The following is an 18192-nucleotide window of genomic DNA, read 5'->3' as shown; positions in this document are numbered from 1 at the left end:
AATAATATCCAAAGGTTAAGAATGGTTGATATTCTCCTTAATAATGTGCAACTGGTTAGTGTCTTTCAATGAAGAAGAGAACAAAAGTGTTCAAGTATAAAGCCTATTCATTTGATGTTATTCAAAATCTGACTTGGATAACCTTAGAGGCTTTAATAGTGCTATGGGGTATACGCTCTTCAGTGGTATCTCCAAGAAAGTAATGTGAAGAGCATAGTGGGACTGACAGAAGTCTAAGTCTGGTATCTTATCTACGTCACTGGCTAATAGCAGATGCCTAGAAAAACTGTAAGAAGAGTATAAATATTTTCCAAGATACACCTTCTTTCTAGATAGGTGCACCTGGGAGACTTTCTAAGCCAGAGGTTGTATCTTTCCTTTTAAAATGCTCTGATCATTTAAAAAATTCTTTTACTAATTTGTCTTTTGCTACGGTGTAATTGCTTTCTTGTTGAAATGAGCTCTACTGTTTACTTATACACTAGGTAAAAAGATATCTCCTTTTTTTGAACTTTTTAGCAGAAGGAATTTTGAGTAATGAAAGCAGAGGAAAGAAAAACAGAACAGAAGAACATTTTTTATTACCCTTGTGATGCTATGGACCTCTCCCACTTTCCCCCTTAGCAGTCTCTTTTGCAGGCTAGAAAATTTGATTCTATTTAATCCCCATGTATGGAAACAATTTCACACCTTCCGTCACCCTTAAGTTCTTATCTCCACCTTTTCTGATAAGACTCTGGGTTGGAACTTCTGTGCAGAACTCAAACTGTGAGCCTATGCAGGGCTAAATTACACTTCCTGTTTGTTTCCTCTAACTTTAACAATTTTAAGCATTCAGTTAACTTTTTTGACTTGTGGTTTTATGAACACAATACTTCAACACTCCAGCTACTCTGCGATAGTTCTCCTGAGTCCTAATAGGTAGCTTAGAGTCCATTGCTATGTGTGCAAAACTGGGTTTTGCTTGGCCATGGCATTACTGTACCTGTGTCCATATGGAATTTCTCAGTATCCTGAAATCTTTTTGCTGCTCTTCACATAGCCTTTCTGTAAAGCAAAGCAAGTGAAATGGCAGCTGAAATTCAGTATCTATTGCATTCAATGGCAACTAAACAGCCAAAGAATCTGGAAAAGGTTTAACAAGTACAGTAAACAATCAGACCTTTTCCTTGCACTTTCTTTTATTACTAATTATGTATACTGTGTTTTGACTTAGAAGCATAGAAATATCAAAGTAATTAATAGAGTATCATTAAGATCAGATTCAAGAGTAAATAATAAAATGTCTTAACTAAATAATATTTGAAAACTGAAGAAAGAAAGGAAAAAAGGCGGATGATAGAATCAGCATATGTGTTGGAAATTCAACTAGTGTCATAGCTGATATGATGTGATGTAGCTAGTGAAGACATGCTGGCTTATATAAACTGAAAATCCGCAAAGTGTGACACAAAGACAGTTGGCTTGAAGAGGGTAATGCTGAGATAAATCAAAGATATTTAATAATAATCCTATTTTGTTGATGACATTTTCCTTTAGGAATGGCACAAACAGCAGATTTGGGAAGTGTGGAGTGGGAGTGTCTTGTGTTGTCCAAGTGCTATGATTGTAGCATGGTTATACTTTTATATGTGACCTTTGGCATCCTCTTTCCTGGCTCTAGTTTTTTTTTAATAGCCTACAAAATCAACATTTTATAAATGCAAACATGGAAAAATACCTGCTACGTCAAATGACAAGAATCACAAACAATATTTGCTTACATTTTTAATCATTCTATTTATAATAAATGTGGTTGTTCATCACCAGATTGTGATTATAGACTATACAATGCCATGAACTTACATTTATTTTCATAATACACTAATAATTCAGGTTTTTCTGTGACATTTTAAGAACATTGTTTGTATGGACTAGATGACTCCAGCTGACAACCATACCATGCATAATACAGCTTCTTCAAGTATAGCGTACAATAACACAAAGAAGATCTTATAGTTACCGTGTTATAGCTAAAGCATGAAACAGCATTTGGCTGTCTGTCCAGCAAGCCACTGTGGAAAATTTGATTTTACACTTTCTGCCACAAGAGCCAGTGTTTTTCATATACGTATGATTCTTTCCTGAATAAGGAAATTTTTTGACAATAGGGTAAACTGGGAGTCAGATATCCTAAGGGCGTAATAAAGGTGAGCGCTTTCAGAATTTCAAGAGTAAATCATGCAGCTGTAGTCTAATAACTAGTAAAATGTGGATTGAGTTAATAATTTATAGTTGGTTGTATAAAAACTGTGGTGTTGGCAAGATTTTTTACTCTTATGGACCAGAATAATTTTAACTAGTTAAAAGTTGTTTTATCGCAATTGCTAATTGACTAGTCACCTCAACTAAAATAAACACATTGTTTTCAAATCACTGCTGTTTTCTCTGTCTTTTTATGTTTTGTAACAGAAATGTGCCTGTCAGATGAGATGTAAGACAGCATGACAGAATGCAGTCTGATATAACATGAGTGAAAGCTAATGTTTTACAGTCTTATCCTGCCCTTATTCATGACCATTCATTTCCCAAAGGCATGTTCACTTCTATTGAGCTATGCCAATTGTTTCCCTCTCAGATTTTGTCTTGTTCTGGAAGAAAGCCAGATGTGAAATGAATCTGAGCCCGTATGTACAAAGTAGATCCTTCTCTCATTGAAGTCTATAGAAGCTATAGGGCAATGAGGCTGGTGAGGGGTCTGGAGCACAAGACTTATGAGGAGTGGCTGAGGGAACTGGGATTGTTTAGTCTGGAGAAGAAAAGGCTGTGAGCAGATTCCATTGCTTTCTATGACTACCTGAAAGGGGGTTGTAGGGTGGCAGGCGTTGGTCTCTTCTCCCAATTAACTAATGATATGACGAGAGGAAATGCCTCAAGTTGTGGCAGGAGATATTTAGATTGAATATTAGGAAACACTTCTTTACTGAAAGAGTGATCAGGCACTGGAACAGGCTGCCCAATGAAGTGGTGGAGTCATCATCCCTGGAGGTGTTCAAAGAACGTGTAGACGTGGCACTTTGGGACATGGCTTAGTAGGCATGGTGGTGTTAGGTTGATGGCTGGACTTGATGATCTTGGAGGTCTTTTCCAACCTTAAAGATTCTATGATTCTATGAATCTTTGTCATTGACTTCAACAGGAGTATGGTCACACTCCTGGACACTTGAATAGCCAGATGCATTGTGTTAGTTTTCAGAAAGGTTAGGATCTCAGGATCAACCCCTTCCACACCCATCACCCTCATATCTTAGCTATTTTAATTAAAGTTAGGTCCCTTGATTATCACAAATATCAAAGCTTTTATTTTAGGCCTAGAGAAAGAACAGGCAATATTGTATTTGTTCCTTGTCCAGAAAATTATTGGCATTAGAAGACTTATGGAGGAAGAGCTATAAGGATATCTCCCATGAGTGGTAAATTAAAAATGTCCTAGAGAAACCTGTCTCTATGTTCTTTTGTGGAAGCAGTGACTATGAACATGAAGAACAGCTCCAGGTCCGAGGGCAATTCTGCATCACTAACCCGGCACTGACAGGCAGATCAGTCTACATTTCACCCACCCTGGCACAACCAGCTTTAGCAGTGCCAACATGAACAGCATCTACTTGCTGTGCTTCTTCTGGGTCCACATTTCCTGTCATTCACACAGGCTCCTGAGGATGAGTCAGTGATGCAGATGGCTTTTTTTTTTTCTTTTGTACAGTATTTCATGTTAAATGAACATAACAGAGTATTGCTTGTAATATTCTTGGAAAGGATATGTCTTTTATACCTATTTCAAACATGCCTTAAACAAGGATTAAAAATCCCTGTGAGCAATCTGGTTCAGAACTAATCCCTGAGATAGTGCTTGTGTGTTGTGATGTACAGGCAGTATGTGAGGGCAGAGGCTGGATGAAAAGGCCTGAAGGAATATAAGTTCAGTTTCTGCAATTTCATGTGCTCCGCCTTGCATAAATAGTTGAATATTTGGATGTTTTTTCAGTTTGGTATTTCAAAACAGCATCCAACATAAATCTATAAGAAATAATTATGTAGTATAGGCAAACTAGCTCTGAGCAGTACAGTATCTCATGGAGTTTTGCAGTGTCAGGAGAAATAATTTCTTTAAGTATGTAAAATTATAAACATCCTCTTACATGTTTTACATTTCCAATTTTCACTATCATCTATGTTTCTTAATTTATTTAATCCGATTCATTGTATAAACTTTTATTTCTGTAACCTATCTGAATCATGTGCATAGGCTGAATGTGTTTGTTTAATTAGTAAATAGATATACTATATGCACTATTTAGAAAGTATTATTCTAATCAGCTGTACCTTAAAGCAAACGTTAATTGAATTTTTGTCACAGTTCACTATATTACTTGCTGTTATTTACAAATCTAAATCATTGCTTGAGATGTACACAATGGAAAACATGAAACTGAAATGTATTTAGTATGGAAGAAATAAAACTTGCTCTTATGTAGATACAGAAAAATATCTTATTCTTTCGTCATTTACTTGAGTATGTACTGTGGACACCAAATCATACTGGAAGCGTTTTGGCACCCATTTGAATTTGTGTAGGTAAGGCCAAAGAATTTGGAACAATGCTGAATCAGACCCATAGTTACTCATGTGGTTGTGTTTGTTATTGATGCTGCAAGATAGTAGTTAGCTACTCTGTTCTGAATATTGCTGTGCATGAATGTCAGCGACTGACATAATGACTCGGGCACAGGAGCTGCATCAGCTTCCATTCCATCCCATTGCCCCATTAGAATCAGTAATTACTTTAATACTGTGCAAACATATCAGTAAGATACAAAACATAAGGTACTAAATTTCCTGTGGTTAAGATTATTAGAACACATCATTTCAGTTCCAGTCATGAATGTCTCGGGCAGCTGTACTTTGAATTTATAATCTCCAGGGCATATCTGTCTGTTGCGTCATTCCCACCCTAATGATGTTAATGACTGTCATAGATTACATATGTTTTTTTGTGTGTGTAAATTTATTAACATCAAAAGCACAATGAAATTCGTATTTTACATAAGCACGTGTTGTCGTGCTACCTATATTTTGATTATATTTAACTTTCCTAATGCTGTAATATTGTTTGCTATGTTATATTGTTAATTTTTCTTACGAGAATTTTTCTATGTGCATTGCATAGAACAGTAGTGCCGATATTCTAAGTTATATAAAATACTGATCTAACCGAGACACACATTGATGTGTATGAACATAATATACCTGTCAAGAGGAATGTTTCATAATTTCTTGTAGCAGATCCATAAAACATCATTTTTAATGTGAAAGCTAAAATTCTTCCTGCAAAATGCATTTATATTAACAAAGGTGATTGTTTTAACACTAAAATCTAATGTAATGTCATCTGATCTTTCTAAATTCAATTCTAAAAATGTCTTCCATCTTTTAAAATTAAACTTCTCTAATGACTATTGAAGAATTTCTTGACATTCCTTCTCTTTCCTCAAGTTATGACTTAGCAATCTAATCTGGAAGATAGTATTTGTCCTTCTCAGTTGATGTGAGTTGACTCTGCACCAGTAGTTAATGCACACTGAATGAAAAGGTTCTGTTTAAATGCAAAGAAAGTATGAATTAAAATAGCAGATATGAAAAAAATTTGAAAGCTTTTCTGGACTGATTCTGTGGTCACACACAACAACAAAAAAAAATGCTGGAAAGCCTACTAGATAACAGCAGTGATGTACAAAGTAATAACTGTCAGAGAAGAAAAGCTAATGTAAATGATGCTCATGGAGCAGTTACAATGAGACAAATGGACTTTTCCCAGTTTTCAGAACTGGGCTTTTTGACAATATGCTCTTTTAGTAATAGTATAAAGCCACACTGCTTGACCTGCATTACACTTCTCAGCCTCGTGATGTAGGCATCCAGTGACAAAGATGGTAATAGAAAAAAAAAACTGCTGTAAGATATGTGAGCAAGGCTGTTAGTGAAGTGGTCTGGCAGAGTGGCATCAACAAAAAATGAAAGTCGAAGTGGCAGTACTAAAGTGATCAGATTTGGTACAGACAGTTATCCTGTTATGTTGCAGGAGTCTGACAGAAGAGAAATAAGAAGTTGTCTTCTCAGAGTAGCCTGCCTACAGTTAAGTTGCTTCTATTCCAGTGAAGCTCAGAAGAAAATTTGAATTATTGTCTCAGTATTTCACAAACAATGAAATCAGCACTTTCCTTTTATTTACCTGAGATATACCATACTTTCTCATTCTACCAGCTGTTTCTAAGCAACTGTAACAGTAATAGTGATGTTTACATAAAGCCTCAATTTACTTTACTTTATTTTAGAAAAGTAAACAAATACAATCTACCCTGTGCTCAGTGATCTCCATCTGCAGAATGAGTTTCCATCTATGACGAACAGTGTTGTTTTAAAGGGCACTAAAACTGTCTTTAGCTCAGTGTTTTACAATATAGGATCTTACTCTCTGTAAAAGAACTTTTTTCAACTCCACTTCCTACGTATTTCAAATTTGGTATGCAACTTGCATTGTTTTCCTCTCTTTTTAATGCATCTTCTTTCTTTCATATTGATGAATCTTAAGAATAATTGGAATAAATGCAAAGGAAGAACAAATAGAATTCAGAGAACTTTGCTTTACTGGGCCAAAATAATTATTTTTGAAGGAAAAGAGGTAAAGCAACTTGTTATAACTAGTTGCTTTTAACTAAGAATTTACTGCTTTGTCAGAAGGAAGGACTGTCAAGCTGTGGCCTTGAGAGAGCGATGATGGTATTTTTATTTTTTTTTGTCTCTACTATCACAATTCAGTGACACTGAATTGATGGTGTTGTAGACTGGATTTTTTTAAAAAAAACATTAAAAGCCCTTTAAAAAAAAGTTTTCCTGCAGAGAAACATATATTGCTGCATTTTATTTCCCCATTAACTTGTGTGAATACTGATTTATCGGTCTTTTTGGACATTCTAGTATTGGAAAGGGAACATGAAAAATCTTTTACTCAATTTGTAATGGCAACGTAATCTGGCTGATGTATAATGTGCATTTCAGCATTGAGAACTTCATCAAAATGAAGAAAAAACTTCCACATACTATCAATTAAGATGTTTTGCTCTGGTACACAGCAAAGCTATCATTACGGCAGGATTTTTTTCAGAACTTCTAGCTGAATAGTAATATTAATCTTTAACCTTCAGGACAATTTAATTTCAGTTGGGTGCTGGATAAAGACTTAAATATACGTAGGAGATTGCACACAAAGCTATTATCTGACTCTCAGAGTAATAATCTGAGACTTTCAGTACACTAACTTTTCTGTTTCATCAACAAAATCAATGAATATATATCCTGTGGCTGGAAGTAAGGTCTGAATTTAAAAAGTTTTATGTACTGATGAAGTTGCAGTCACTTTGCAAATGTCTGTATTGGAATTTAAGGTTATTAAATGCATTCTAGCATTTATCAACTGTTCATCTCGTGAGATGGATGTAGTGAAGGTGCTAGACTAGCCACAGACAAAAATTGCAGAGTTTGAATGGATCTGTATTTAAAGGAAATCAATATACATTTTGCAATTTTGCTGCTATTTTTATCTTTGGCTGCCAAGCTAAGGAATATTTAACATTTCAGTGGCAATTCATTGTGTTAGGAAGGGTTGAATCTGGCAGCCGACAGAAGTGAGGCTGCTGCATCTCTGTGCCCCAGATGCAGGCAGTGGCAAGGCTGAGCAGCTTTTCCCAGTGGGCACACACACGCAAAGCATGTGTATGCACCACATACATATGTGTACATATGGCCAGCTACACAGATTAACAGAGGCAGACACACTGTCATAGTTTAGCCCTGCTCGGGACAAAGCTACACAGTTGCTCACTCACTCTCTGCCACCTTCCGAGGGAATGGGAGTGATAATATAACAAAAGGCTCGAGGTTTAAGATAAAGACAGGGAGAGATCACGGAAGTTATCCTTATGGACAAAACAGACTCAACTTGGGGAAAACTAGTTCAATTTATTAACAATAAATTGTCTGATTTGGACCCAGACAGCTGCTCAGTGGGAGGCCAGAGGGTGAGGGCTACAAGGCTCATGTCTCCCCCTCTCTGCCTGCACTTCTGTTTTATTTTCCCCTTCTTAAATACATTACCAGAGAAGTGTTATCATTGTCACCAGCTGGTTTGGCCCTGAGCAGCGGTGGGTCCGCCCTTGGAGCCAGCCAGGTCCATTGGAAAAAGATGAAACTTCTAGCAGCTTCTTGCAGAAGCTGCCACTGTAGCTCCCCCGCTACACAAATCCAACACACACACTCAGCACTCACATGAACTCAGGCAACACCAGTGTCTTCATGCTGTTTCTCCTCTCTGGCAGAGCAGGCTGGAGCTCCACCCACTCAAGCACAGAGCTGACCACAACTCCCCTGGTCCCCAGTAGCCACCCTCTCCATGGTACCATCCTTGGAGAAACCCGCCTGGCTTCCCCTCTGTGTCATCTGCTCACCAGCTCATCTTGATGGATCACACTCACTCACACACCTGCGATGGTTCCTGGTGCTGCACTGCAGACACATGGACTCTGGCCCTGCTCCCATCTGAGGCTGGCATGTCGTGTCACTCATTTGGGGTGTCCCCAGTAACTGCTCCCCAGTAATGCAGGAGAATGGGGAATTCCAATGTGTACCTCAAGGACATCTAATTTTAGATGAAAACAGCCAATAATTCGAAGTGCTTGATGTCAGTTACTATATAGTACTGTATGTCATTATTCAGCTGTTATATGTCCCTCCTTGCTTCCTCCTGCTCCACGCCCTGAGAGACTTATGTTGTGTCAAAAGTATTATAGTAAAATCACCTAGACCAACAAAGAATGAACTTTAGTAAAACAGGAAAAACTGCAGCAGTGATGGAACCAGAACTGGCTCTTGCTCCTCGCATCTAGCAACAGATCTTCAGTCTGCAGACTATGAACTTGCTAAATCACTTGCACCAGATAGACTACCTGAGGAAACACTGCATTGTCTGTCCTACGCTGAGAGACTGTTATGACAGATGGAGCCCAAAGTTATGGACGGGATAACTCAACAGACCTTTTGGAGGGATGGGCCATAGACTAAGGGAGTTACATCTGTGTGTATGTATACAAGTAGATCAAAGAAAGAAAAAGTTGATGATTAATCGGAAAGTGTAGGATCTGGGCATGATGTAGATGGTATGGAATAAGGGGTGGATAATATCCTGGTTCTGGCTAGGATAGAGTTAATATTCACCTGAGCTGGCCAGAGAACTGGAGCTGGTGGCCCCTATGGCTGGAGCACCCAGCTGGGATAGTTAACTAATTGCCAACAGCTGGGGTTAATTTACCCAAATTAGCCAAAGGGCTGTTCCATCCCATTTGACATCATGCTCAGTATATAAGTGAGGAGGGTGCTGAGGGGGGCCTCCTGCTACTTGGAAGAAAATAGGTGTGGAGATTTGTTGTAAGCTGTTATACTGTTTTTGTTTTCCATCACTGTTTTGTTTTCTTCTGTTATTGCTGTTAAATTTACTTTTTGTTCCATCTCAACCCACATGTTTTTGCTGGGTTTTTTTTTTTGTTGTTGTTGTTTACCAGTTCTCACTTCTGTCCCACTGCGGGGGGAGGGGAGAGAGACTGCATAGTCTAGTCCTGATTGGGGCTGAACTACGACAGTTAGGAAACTATATTAAAGAAAATAGTCAATTGGCACATGGTGAAATATGATACATTGAAGATGAGTCAAGGCTTTGTTTTAAAATTATATGCTTTTCAAGCTTCTGAATGAGCCAGTCTGAATGTGGATAAAGGCAATCAGACTTCCAAAAGACATTGAAAAAGGTTCCCCAGTAAAGACTGTAAAGGAAACAAATTAGGTAGAGCATAAGAAAGTCTGTATATTGCTGAAAGGTTGGCTAAAAGTTGTGTCTCAGGGATATAAGAAAATGGACAGTTTTTACAATGGAGAGAGTCACCATGGCATTCTGGAGAGATCTATGCTGGCATTTGTGTTGTTCAGCACACTCATAAATTATCTGCAAAAGGGGATAATAGGAAGTTGTAAAGATAGGAAGTTATGAGTTAATGAAGATGAGGACCAGTTGTGAGGAATTACAAAAAAAGCCCTTATGTGACCAAGTAAGGAGGTTTTGAAGTAGTTGATGAAATTCAGAGTACATGAATGTGATGTGATGCACATAGTTATAAACTGTAGGAAATCTACAGAGGGCAAAATCATTCTAATAAATCCTAATTTTCCATGTAAAATGACAGGCTTTGGCCTTGCTGTAACTCTGAGGAGGAAAGGAATCTTGGTTATAATACATAGTCCTATAAAAATGTCAAGCACATGCTTACTTTAATAAAGAACAAATCAAATTAGTAGCAGAACAGAAAAGAGATTAAAAATATCACTGTGTAAATGATGTGTATACATTTTCAATATTACAAGAAGTTCTGGTATCCCTATCTCATGAAGGGTATAACAAAGCTGCAAAAGGTTCTGAGAAAGGTGGTAAAATGGCCCTAGTGCAAACAGAAGCTGTGCAAAGTAGGACTTTAGAACTTGGCAAAAAAAAAAAAAAAAAGAAGCTGGGACATTACAAAGGTCAATAAGATGGTAAATGGCATAGAAAGCATCTCTAAGAATAATCTGTATGTTTGCTTTTCATACAAAAACTTAGCAAGGCATCAAATGAACCCAACAGATGGTAGCTGCTGAACAAACACAAAGAAGGATTTTTCATGTTTTAGGATTCCCTCTACAATACATTAAAGATGCTAGAAATTAGTATAGACTCAGAGGATGACTGGACAAGTTCATGGAAAATAAATCTATCAAGGGCTTTTAAAAAGAAAGATGAGGCTACTGGTACATGTTCCTTCTGAAAAATCTCTGAGATGCAGATCTTGAAGGGGAGGGGAGTTTTTTGGCTAAGTCCTTTCTAGGTACCTCCTTTGCCTTGCTGTTGGAAAAAGATACTGAGCTGAGTGAGCCTTTGATCTGGCTGAGCACAGCTGTTCTAACTTACTTATTAAACTTACTAGTAAAACTGTAACTCATATTAGAATCTATCTTTAAAGAATGAGAGAGGTACGATCTTGCTAGACATCTCAGCCTCACTACTAGTTGCTGTGTTCCTCTGTAGCTGCAGAATGGAAGATGCTACTCAGTCACAACAAGAATAAGTGTAACTTCATTTTCATTACCATGATTGTTCAAAATATCTTTAGCATCACTGACTTTACTATGGTTAGTTTTGGCACATTTTATAGCTTGCTTGTTCAAAACACATACATCTTGCAAAAATTGTGATCTATGTAAATATGTGTATGCATGCATATACATACCCATCCGTATATATGTATAAATATATCAGTCTTCCACAGAATATGTTATGAATTCAAGAAGAGAAGTGGTTATCTTTTTGCTTGTTTCTTGCAGAAGCATTTGAAACTTGAAAAAAAAAAAAAAATCAATGAATCTGTACTTTGCTAGTTCTAATTATTAGATACTGGTAAACGTAGTGGTGAGAATGGGGGGTAAGCAGGGAATGATAAACATAGTCATGGTAAATATAAAGGCCTAGGAAAATAAACTTTTAGAAAATATTTTGTAAGTTTGTGTTTTGTGGAGTTATTAAAAATCTTCTGGGAAAGCAGTACTTGAATTCTACTGATTCTTAGTGATCCTACCACTCATTTGACCTCACCATTTAAGGCAAAATTGCAGTGTTTTAAGTTTTCTTGGTGAGCTCTCACTTACAGGTCACAACTGAGAAACTTTGAGCCTGAGCGGGTGCAAATAGGGCTGATACAGGATATGTGAATAACTTTTCTAAGATAAAATAAGACTGAAATTAGTGTAAATAATTTTCAGCTACAAGGCAAGAGCATAATTTTTCTTAAATTACACTTTTTATCTCATAAAGTTACAACAGCTGTCCTGAAATATCTTCTTACAGACAACATATGACAGAAAATTAATGCTAGCAGCATAGTTTATATGCATATAAACAATGATGTGGTGTCATACTATTAAAATTTTGCCAGTCTAATACACCTTTAATACTAAAATAATTCAGTGTACTGATACTGTACTCAATCAATGACTGCATGTCTTGTGAAAAATGTCAACATTAATTTTTTTATTTGACAGAAGGGCCAGAGCTAAAGTGAATTGTATGGGTAGACCTTTTTAGGGTGTATTCAGTTGTATTCATCCTGCATTCTCTTCTGTGCTTACATTCAGCCCAGCAGAACTACTTAAACTCTGCTGATATTCTTCTGAAGTTTTATTGTCAGTATGTTCCGTTTCTTTACTTTGTTAACACTTTCTGCTATTAAGGCATGCATAAAAACCAAAATATTCTTAATTAATCACATCAGTGTCCTGATATGGTGTTTCTGCAGTCAGAAACTGCATTTTTTGTAGGATATTGCATTGACAACTCCTATCTAATTTGCTGCCACCTATCATTCTATAAATCTCTTCATTCTTGCTCTCCAAGTATAGCCTCCTACCAAATCTCTCTTGAGTGATTTGATGCTGAATTTACTCCTTGGCAGAGGTGTAACATTTGATGGTTCTGAAGGTTTTTACACTTACATCTATTGACAAAATAGGTATGATATAGATAGCAGCTGATCCTTTTTTTTTTTTTTCCAAATACTGTTCTGTTAACGTGCTTCATGTCTTAACTGGGCAGGGACAGATCTAGGTAGATGTCAGTTTTCTGGGCCTGCCCAGCTCTTAAAGTCGCTTTGAGTATTCCTCAGTTCAGAAGCAAGATTCTCTTTGCAGTTTTCAGTGTGCAGTGATGTGATTGCTAGGAGTTAACTGTGTATTCAATTTCTTCAAGGATTTTAATTGGGGTTTTTACTTAACACTAAGTAAATAAGTATGCATTTATATATATATGCATATAAAATTAAGAACAAACCTAAATAGCATTTCAAAGTAATCATTTTCCTTTATGGTTCTCTTTGGGAGTTTCTTCAGTACAAAGTGAATAGGCAGCATGTTTATTAACAGTTTCAGAACTGGAGGGACATATATATACATATATACACACACACACACATATATATATATATATATATATATATATATATACACACACACAGAGGAGAGCAAAAGCAACCTGGAGAAAGAAAAGGCTATGGGTGGTAAGAAATGCTTAAGTTAAACAGGGGTAAAACATTGGCTACCTCATTCATCATTAGAGTTTATGGTACATTATTATCTTGGAAAATAAACAACTTGAATCTACAGTAAGGAGTACAGAACACTTTTTGGAATAAAATTGGGGAGCCATCACTGACAGTTGCAAAAACTTCTGTGAGTAGGTAGCAAGCGCCTCTGTAAGGAAGCTGCTAAGGTATGGCCATTTTGGGGGAGGAAGGGCTCACTTACTACCCCAGCAATATTCAGGTTCACTTTAAGCCAGCTATAGAGTTCCCTAAGAGACTGGGGAGGTAATTTGTTTTTCTCCCTGGAAGTCAGAAATTTAGTTAACATATTGCATTTACACATGCCATTACATATAGTGTATTGCATTCTTTATAGACTAGCATTACAAATTTCTACTCCTAAAAGGTGATTTTGTCTTTGATAGATTTTAGACAAATTGCCAATTTGCACTTGATAGCCCTCCTCTTTCAAAGTGACCCTTTCACACTGGAGTGCTGGGAAAGCTGCTATGCAGCATGGCTTGCAGGGAGTACTTGATTTACACAAACCAATTTCTGGATGTTGGAGACATGAATTAGCTTCTTAGAGTATTAGGGTGGTGGGCTGTCACTATAATTTTCCTTTTCTGTTTTCAGAACATTATTTCTGTAGTAATTAAATTATTTTAAATTGCTTGTGACACTTGTATGACATTTCCCCTGTGGTTGTAGGAAGAGGACTACAATGCAAAGCATCTGCAGGAATGCTGACAGGTTTCAGTACATAGCTGAAACTTTCATGCTGAATTTGTGGTGTAATAGGTTCCTTCTTCAGGAATGTTTAATAATACCAATGTTTCATTAAATAATGTGAATCAATTGGTAGATATACTAGAGAAGATTTTTACTTTAAAGGCTTCCTGAATCCCCATAGCTTTTTTATCCCTTTGTTAGAGTTTGTTGCATTTGAAATTTATTAGAAAATGATTACTTATTAGTTCTTTAGTTTTAGCAGCAAATCACTTTTATTAAATCTATTTTATTAAGATTTAGAAACCTCCCACAAGCATTTGACAGCACTGCTCTGAAAGATTCAGTCTCAGAGGCCTACTACTGGGAAGTTAAAAATAAAATTGCACCCTGAAATACTATCCTGGTTTAGGTATAACAGTAAAATGGTGGGATTATACTTGTTCTGAAGTGCTTAAAATGCATGTAATAATCCAAGCATTACAGTGCACAGAATGTCCTTAAACTTCTGTCTGTTCAAATATTTCATTAGTGCTTCTCTCCAGCTCTGAGCCAGTATGACTGCTGTATGTGGGATTAACAAAATCAAGTAGGAAATTAGCAAGAGTGTGCACTGTAAGTCAAGGTTTCTTGCTGAGGATTTCCCATTAATAAGCTACCATACCCTCACAAGGTCTGTAGGATCTACAAACCAGACACAAATGCCTGCTGAGTAAAAACTTTTATTTTTTTAAGAATAATAATTAAAAAAAAAACCCAACACTTTCTGATAGCAATAAACATGGCACTTAAGTATTATACCGAAATGTAATACCTAAATGTCATAACTAGAAGTGTTATACCACAGAAATTTTGCTGTGTTCTCAAAGTATAAAAATCTTAATGTTGGTTGCAACAGAATGCATAATAAATATGTGTCTACATTTGTCGTAGTTCAGCCCAGATTGGGACCAGACTATGCAGTCTCTCTCTCACTCCCCCCACCCTCCAAGAGAATCGGGAGAGATAATACAAGGATAAACAGCTCGAGGCTTGAGATAAGGACAGGGAGAAATCCTTAAAGTTACCATCGCAGGCAAAACAGACTCGACTTGGGGAAAACCATTCATTTATTACTACAAACAGCAGGATAATGAGACAGAGAACAAGATAACTTCCCCCCACCCCTCCTTCTTCCCAAGCTTAACATTATCTCTACTACCCTTCCCCCCCGAGCGGCACAGGGGGGAAGAGGGAACGGGGGTTGCGGTCAGTTCATCATATGTTATTTTACGCCGCTGCTTCATGGTCGGCGGAAGAACTCCTCGCATTCCTCCCCTGCTCCATTGTGGGGTCCCACCCATACACCACAGTCTTTCGTGGAACTGCTCTGGTGTGGGTCATCTCTTCCACGGGTGCAGTCCCTCCAGAACAGCTGTCCCACTGGGCCCTCCATGGGCCACAGCCTCCTTCAGGCATCCACCTCCCCTGGTACGGGGTCCTTCATGGGCTCCAAGTGGATCTCTGCCCCTCTGTGGACCTCCATGGGCTGCAGGGGGACAACCTGCTCCACCATGGTCATCACCACAGGCTGCAGGGGAATCTTGGCCAGGAGCTGCATTACTCCTCCCCCTCCTTCTGAACTGACCTTGGCATCTGCAGCTGTTCCGTTCCTCTCACAAGAAAAGTTCTTCACAACAGGCTGGCAGATGCCTCTCAGGATCTTTTTTACATCTTGTTCACTTCTCATCTCCTCTCCACTTCTTGCAGCCAGGCCGGACTGATTCGGGCCCAGTCGGCCACCTGGTGAGAGGCCAGAGGGTGAGGCCTGCAAGGCCCATGAGGCCTGTGCCTCCCCCTCTGTGCCTCTGCCCCCACTCAGCTTCTTCACACCTTCTCTTCTTCCTTTTTTTTTTTTTTAGTTTTTTTTTTTCTCCTCTGTTTTCCCCTTCTTAAATACGTTATCGCAGAGGCATTATCATGGAACATTCTGCTACCTATTGGCTCGGCCTTGGCCAGCAGCGGGTCCGCCCTAGGCCCGGCTGAGTCCATTGAACAAAGGGGAGCAACTTCTAGCAGTTTCCTACAGAAGCTACCACCTTAGGCCTCCCCTCACTAAACAAAACCACAACAACATTTTAGTCTCCATGTTGAAAGTGTGTTCCAGAACACCAGAAACTCTAATACTTTAGTAGTTATATAAAAACTTAATAAATGGCATTCACCAAAAAGCTCTGCATACTCTCTGACATTAAAACTGTCAGTGTGTTGAATTTATGGCATCAAAGCTAATGCTTAAATTTCACATTTGAATGAATAAGTCATACGTTGTTAACACTACATAATGTCAAATAATGATTAATTGCATAAAAAGATTGTAGGTGTCTCAGAACATCCAGAAGTGGGGTTTTGAATCCAGAAGGAAGAATGATATAAATGCAATTTGATTTGGTGTTTGTAATCTAGAAAAAATATTGTAAAATTACATTTATATATAGTTACTCATGTAAGAATATACACTGGAAGAGGAGGAAAACACCAAAATACATATTTCGCTTTCTTCTTCTTTTTCAGGTCAGAACTGTGGAGGCTTAGTACAGGGACCAAATGGTACCATAGAAAGCCCTGGATTTCCTCATGGTTATCCGAATTATGCCAACTGCACGTGGATCATTATCACAGGAGAACGTAACAGGATACAATTGTCATTTCATACTTTTGCCCTTGAAGAAGATTTTGATATTTTGTCAATTTACGATGGACAGCCACAGCAAGGCAATTTAAAAGTGAGGTAAGGTACCTTTGTAAATTTCTTCATTTCTTTCTGTCTCTTTCTCTCTTTACCTCTCTCTTCTCTCCTGAATATACATTCTGATGATATGTTACAACTACATTGTATTTCCTTAGTTCATCCCCAGCCAAGAGAATGGCAGTGCCGCAAGATCTCACAGCAAAAGACATTAATCCAAATTTCAGATCTTTATGGTCCTAGCTTGTGTATCAGTAGCATTAATTGCACTTAAATTTGCGCAGTTCAAGGTCAATTGTGGTAAAAATCCTGAGCACAGGAGTGTCCCACATTGCAGCAGCTTATTTTTATTTTTCTGTCCCCTGATGGAGTTGAGAATTGTCCCAGGAACCCTTTCCTGAAGGCACCTGACCCCCTTTTTTGAAAGAACTCTTACTGAGATCATGCTTTACTTTTCTACCGTACCTACAATATTTGAATCAGAGGATGGATATGCTGCTTGTGCTAACAGTGTCCCAGGGTCTCTCACCGAATCTGGCACAGAAGAAGTGGTAGGTGTACAGTAGTTTGTGAGAGGTGCAATCTCTCCATCTCTAAGTAAATACTATTATTAAGCAGTTAGGGACCTTTAAAGGTCAGAAACTGGGGTGTCTTATATGTCCAAATACCACTGAGGTCACAAAGATGCTTTATGGAACATTTTTGGTCTTGAAGCTTTTCACAACTTCAGATTTTGGTTCATTAATTTCATTGGTATCTTGTTTTGGGTTCCTTGGTCATTTACTGGATCTGGACTGCAGAGCTGGAAAGCAAACATTGCTTTTGGTGCTGCTCTGTCATTTTCTGTTCAGGCATGAGATTTATGGAGTACTGTAAAACACTGCTGTCAGTTCTGTTGTCTGATTACTCTTTTACGTGCTTCTGATTTATATTATACTGCTAAAACAAATGTGGGGACATCACCAATTTGTTCTGCCTTTTAGTGGGTATCATCATGTATTTTTGACAAGAACAATGTTCTGATTGATTGTTGACTCAGTTCAAAAATTTTTGAAAACTGTGGAAGGTAGTACACAGCTACTGATTCTTGAGTGACAGAGTATGTGCTTCATTTACTGTACTTAAATGACCTTTAGTACTTGTATCACCTTTATACAAATTTTAATATTTCTTTTTCTGTCAAATGCTTTTATTATCAATAGCTAACATGCCTACTTGTTTTGCACTAGTCTGTTAATAGAAAAGTGTTTCAAGGAAGAGCACAAACTGATGTTTTATGGATAGAAGTGTAGAACACAGAAATTCCTTAGTATGATCTTGATCCCACTGAAGTAATTGTAATTGCCACTGATTTCAGTAAAACCAGGATTTCACTTCTGACTTTCAGCAGTGAAGAAGTTATTTTATTTATCCTTGCTTGCATTTGCTAATTAGTTACCCTCATAAATGATATTCTAAGGAAAAAAAAGCATTTGTTGGCTTTGCAGCATG

General features: G+C 37.7%; 1 protein-coding gene across 1 annotated transcript in view; it reads left to right on the top strand.

Moving 5' to 3' along the window:
* CSMD1 (CUB and Sushi multiple domains 1) overlaps window positions 1-18192 on the top strand; it is a 1203024-nt gene that overhangs the window by 214910 nt on the left and 969922 nt on the right. The window contains exon 2 of the mRNA XM_086744017.1: window positions 16527-16743. Within this exon, the coding sequence (XP_086600143.1) occupies window positions 16527-16743 (217 nt within the window). The remainder of the gene's footprint in view (window positions 1-16526; window positions 16744-18192) is intronic.

Source organism: Chlamydotis macqueenii, chromosome 3, assembly GCF_036417535.1.
Source record: "Chlamydotis macqueenii isolate bChlMac1 chromosome 3, bChlMac1.mat, whole genome shotgun sequence".
Taxonomy (NCBI): Eukaryota; Metazoa; Chordata; class Aves; order Otidiformes; family Otididae; genus Chlamydotis; species Chlamydotis macqueenii.
The sequence above is the reverse complement of the archived record's forward strand: the minus strand, read 5'-3'. Positions and strand labels throughout refer to the sequence as shown.